Below are 5,555 nucleotides of genomic sequence, written 5' to 3' on the forward strand. Positions count from 1 at the left end.
GCGTTTCCTATAGCTCCAGGAAGCATGATGCACGCACCAAGATTCATGCATTCTCGCTAAATAATTTCATATCGCCTGTTTATGCGGACAACTTTCGGTTTCGGTTTCTGGGTGCCGAGGTTGGGCAGTGACGTAGAAGTGTAGGAAGGGAAGCATTGTCACGTGACCATACAATATTGTGACGCACGTCGTCCCGAGTATCGTCTGCTCTCATACACACGTGCCGCACTACCACCAGCACAACAAACGCGCTGACAGTCATGGCTAGCTGCAGCAGCCGCGATTCTGACTCTTCGTCTGCATCCGCGTCCGACCCCAATGAGGACATCGACTTTTTCTTTTCCGGGAGCAGCGAGGAAGACGACGTGCGCGGCTCCATCGAAAACCCAGACAATCATTTTATTTTTGATCCCCTGGCCAGCGACGACGAAGAGGCCCATGCGGTGCCGGAGGCCGTCGATGAGGTTGATGTTCAGCAGCATGTTCCACGGATGGCTAACACTGACTGGTAAGTGGCGATGATTGACGTTTTAAAAAGAAGGTTAGGTTATGATTGTGTTATAATTATCCACTCAGCGCATTTTACATGACAGCTATAGGGTTTACATTGAAGCAACGCATGACATATTTTGCTCTTTGTATCGTTGCGCTGTAGGCGTTTGGCGCCTGCCCACCCGACTATTACTGCTATACGCTCTAACACTTATCTTGTACTTGCGCTGCCAAAACTTGCAACCGAAATAATTATTTTGCCGGTCGCGAGCGGTCTAAACGACACATTTACTTCCGAGCACGCGCACATGCACGTGGCAGCGCGCACTGCCGCGCACGTATTGTTTTATTCTGAAGTTGTTTAGCTGTGTGACATACGCAGCAGTCTGTATCAGATACAATGAAATGTACGTTCATTGTAGGTGCACGTGCGGTCGTTGTCGGCCGATGGACAGTGAACAAGAATCGGTGTGCTGCCGCGAGGTGGACAAAGTGGCTGCCCATGTGCCAGAGGGGGCCAAATGCATAACGAGCCACCTGGGTTTCGAACCCATATGCCTGAACATCCATGCGCTGCAGGTGGCATACTACACGCTGATGGAAGACAGGCCTTCGCTTGTCGATGCACCCGATATACACACGTATGTACTGTATGTATACGGCTAAGTGCGCGCGTGAAATACGACATGCAACATAAGCTGTTAATCATTACGGTTTCATACTGCCTCTCCTGCAAGCGCTATAGTAGTACAGAATCACTTTTTCTTGTATGACTGTACAGCACTGGTGTAGCTGCAGGGTGGGGGTGGGAGGCTTAACCCTTCGTCCTCCGAAATTTTGTCAAGTTTGCATGTGTATGCATACACGCACACATGCACGAACATGCATTAAAAAAAATCAACCCCACACCTCCCTCTAACCCACAGAAAAAATTTCTGGCTACGCTACTGCTCTACAGGGTAAATTTACCTAGCGCCTTACCCTGGCAAGGTGTTTATATACTCAAGGAAACGGCAAACAGCGCGAGCCCCGCCACGGTGGTCTAGTGGTTATGGCGCTGGACTGCTGACCCGAAGGTCGCGGGATCGAATACCGGCCGCGGCGGCTGCATTTTCGATGGAGGCGAAAATGTTTGAGGCCCGTGTACTTAGATTTAGGTGCACGTTAAAGAACCCCAGGTGGTCGAAATTTCCGGAGCCCTCCACTACGGCGTCTCTCATAATCATATGGTGGTTTTGGGACGTTAAACCCCAGATATTATTATTATGACAAACAGCGCGAAACACAGAACAATGACGGGCAGATGAAGTGCTGCCTTACAACCCATAAGTCAGCGTCAGGCATAGGTCAGTCAGCAAGTCAGCGCTTTGTCCGTCTCTGTCACTGTAGTGTATTTCATGCTGTTTTCGTTTCCTTGAGCATGTACCAACTGGCCTAAATAAGCACTTCAGTGTTTATATACGTGAAAGAGAGAGAGAGTACTTTATTTGCACCAGTCAGAAAGTGTGGGTGATGGGGGTGAGATGCAGCTCTTCCTTTCGCCGTCTACTTCTCCCCGTGAGCTTGCTACAGGCTAAAAGCACGATTCAACAGATATGCTGATTCCAATCATGCATACATTCAGTGAGATTACAATAGGTGTCTGCAAGAAATACTGTATACAGAAATTTTAAGCTATCTATTGCTTGAAGTTAAAAAAATGTTATTATCCCAGCCATAAATAGCTGCTGTTGGTATTTGTCATTGGGAGATTAGGCAATTTGCAAAATGCTTGCTAATTCATCCTCCTTCATTTCTTTAGCAGGTACAGATACACTGCATACAGGCAGTTTGTTCGCTGGATTTGGGTGCGGCTTGGCAGGTCCTGCCGAGTTGCGTAGTCAATGAAATCCGGAATGCTTTTCCTTCGGAGCGCTACGCTGGATTCAGGTACCCAGTGTAGTCACTGCTCTGCATCAGTCAAATAAAGTTCAGAAGAAAAGTATTGCTTTATTCAATATTTATATGCGTGACAATCACAGAAAACAAGTTAAGCAAAAGAAGCACGTGAGAAGGGAGTAAGAACCGTAACTATGCAAACAAGTTGTGTTCACATTTTGCACCAATTGTTTCAAAAGTGGAAGGCATACTGCCCATGAGCACAGGTCAGCAAAAAAATTGGAGCTCACTCTGACTCATTCACAAAATATATTCTGCTCTGAGGACTCACTCAGACTCGCCAATATTTTTCTCAAGCGCACTCACTCGGACTCCAACTCACCAACACATTACTCAGCCGGACTCACTCAGGCTCACGGCTTGAGTAAGTCAACTTATGAGTCTGTTAGCGTAAAATTAGCAGTTTCGATCATGGTGTGAATCTTGCATAATCTGTGCTCTACGATACGTCTTTTGATCTTGTACCGTCAAATAGGAGTTATCAGCGGTTTCAATGCAGGAAGGGTATTTTTATGAGGTACACGACTCACAGGAAATATTTTTCTGAAAAATTTGCCGTGAGAGTTTGCGGGGCAGGTCATGCCTCCCCCCCCCAACTCGCGCTACTGATCAATAACTAATGATGCGACGTGAACGCTAGTGCGTTGAGATATGTGTGATAGGCTTGAGTATAAACGTGAGCTGATGTAAGACTCATGGTAATCCTGAAGATGAGCAGATACGCCCATAGGTCGGGAGTAAACGGTGGAGCTCACTCAGACTCGCTCAAGAAATATGTTTTGCACTTAGGTCTCACTCAGACTCGCCAATATTTTCCTCAACCGGACTCTAACTCACCAAAATATTACTCACTCAGACTCGCAGTCCAATCAGAGTCTGAGTGAGTCGACTCATGAGTGAGTTTGCCAACCTATGCCCATGAGTAATACATCCATGCTTTCCTGCAAGCCAGACTCCTTCTCTCCTCTCTATATCTCCCCCCATCCCTTCCCCCAGTGTAGGGTAGCATACCGGTCCTTCTAGACTGGTTAACATCCCTGCCTTTCCTTTCTCTCCTTCTCCTTGTAAGCCAGACATTGAGCAGTAGTGAAGAAAAATAGAGGTGTGTTATCAGTCTGAAGTTATCTGTAGTACTACAGACATGCACCTTTTAAACAAGGTAATTGAATTTCAGGCCTTCAGTGACACTATTACGATGAGACAGCAGTTGCATCGAGCTGTGGCTAGGCACACAGGCTAGACGATAAGGTCTTGAAGGCAGCAATACGATGCCAGGTAAAGGTACAGTTGCTCCCACTCTTAAAGAAACTCCTGCGTGCAGGGCAATGTCTGCATTTCGCTCCATTGCAAAACCATAGTGACATACAACTGTGTAAGACTAAGTGGTTGACAGTCCCGCGACTCCCTTTGACAGAATTGTTCATAGCACAACCACTTGCAGTTAGGAGGCCAGCATTATGAAAGGTGCACATTTGAGTGTTCCCTTCAACAATGAATCTTACTCTACATTTCAAGGCTTTTGACACAGCAATTCTGCTTCACTTACACTATGTTGGAAAGACGCCTAAGCTCAGATGGAGTTTACCCCATGCACTGCCAAACAACAACAAACAATACAGTAGACCCTTGTTCATGTGTTTTCAAAAGAATGCGTCGAAAAATGTACTATCCAAGAAAATGTACAATCCAAGTGCAATGAAACATTGCGCAGTTTCGATCGGTGATGATATCGCAAACATTGGCACTGGGAAACGGTACGCAATGATAACGTTTTAATGAGGTTTCACTGTAATGAGAGACTCCAGCTTGCTTGTCATAGCTCTCAGTGCACTGCAACGCATCTGCAATCGATGCGCTGCTCACGTGTAAAAAAACAGGGTCCCGTAAGGGAAACACTGAATGCCCCATGCCAGGTGCTAGTATAAACTGCTTCTACACTTGATAAACCACTCCATTTATTTTGGCAATCAAACTGTGGGGATGCAATACTCGTTTTGGTTACTAATTATTATTCCAACACACACCCCAAATGCTTACATGGCATGTCGGGCAGTTACTTCTGCACTAGTGTTGACTTTTGGAATCGGATAGCAAGGCATTTTCTGGTCACCTCGTATGACAAAATAAAAGAATGTACTGACATGACAGCTGCCTAAAGCTCAAAGCATAGTGTGAAGTGCAAGCAGTATTTTCATGCAAAGTAACAATAATGGCAATCTTGAACATCCCTCCAGGAAAAACCACGACTAATCATAATGTATAATTTTCATGTACCAGTTATGAAATGTTGGCATAATAAAAGGAGCACAAAAGCAACTGAGCATTTCTTGGGATCTACATTTTTTTTACAGCAACATGAATGTAACAGTATGACAGACCAGTTATTTTTACCATGGTAAAATATTGTTACGTGAGTAACGAATCGCTTGCACTGTAGGCTATTCACAAGATATATTTGCAAAAGCGGTTGCAGCGCTGACCAGTCGGGCTCCGAGCTCGAGCAGCGAGCGACCTTCGTCCTCTTCCGTCGGGCACACGCGCGTTGACAATATGCATTCCGGCAGCCTACATGTAGCATAACCCCCGGCGGCAAAGGCGCCGTCTCGGCGCATCTAGACGTCAACGTCATTGGGCGAGTGGTAATGCTTCAGGCGTGCGACGTGTATGATGTCGTTGGCCTGCGGAGTGGATGAAGACGACGAGGTAGCAGGCGCGATTTCATAAGTGACAGGAGTCACCGCACGAAGCACTCGGTATGGCCCTGTGTACCAAGAGAGCAGTTTGTCGGACAGGCCAACGTTCCGGGTCGGAGACCACAGGAGAACCAAAGAATCGGGCGAAAAGTGCACGTCGCGGTGTCGTTGATCATACCGACGGCGTTGGTTCTCTTGGGAGGTCAGAAGGCGAGTACGAGCGGCTTCGCGTACATGGGCGGCCCGGCTGATGGCGTCCAGGGCATATTCAGTGGGCGGAGCTGCTGGCAACAGAATGACTGTATCGAGGGGCAATGTGGGTTTGCGGCCGAACAACAGGACAAATGGGGAATAACAAGCCGTGTCATGGCATGAAGAATTATAGGCAAATGTCACGTACGGTAGAGCAAGGTCCCAGTCGGAGTGGTCTGA

The 5,555-nt window shown here is 47.0% G+C and overlaps 1 protein-coding gene across 1 annotated transcript; it reads left to right on the forward strand.

The window, feature by feature from the left end:
* Positions 1 to 260: 260 nt before the first annotated feature.
* Positions 261 to 1,158, forward strand: LOC119381895 (uncharacterized). The gene is made up of 2 exons (XM_037649646.1): positions 261 to 508; positions 915 to 1,158. Exons 1-2 carry the CDS (start codon positions 261 to 263, stop codon positions 1,156 to 1,158), a joined length of 492 nt encoding a protein of 163 aa, XP_037505574.1.
* Positions 1,159 to 5,555: the final 4,397 nt, after the last annotated feature.

Source organism: Rhipicephalus sanguineus, chromosome 2, assembly GCF_013339695.2.
Source record: "Rhipicephalus sanguineus isolate Rsan-2018 chromosome 2, BIME_Rsan_1.4, whole genome shotgun sequence".
NCBI lineage: Eukaryota > Metazoa > Arthropoda > Arachnida > Ixodida > Ixodidae > Rhipicephalus > Rhipicephalus sanguineus.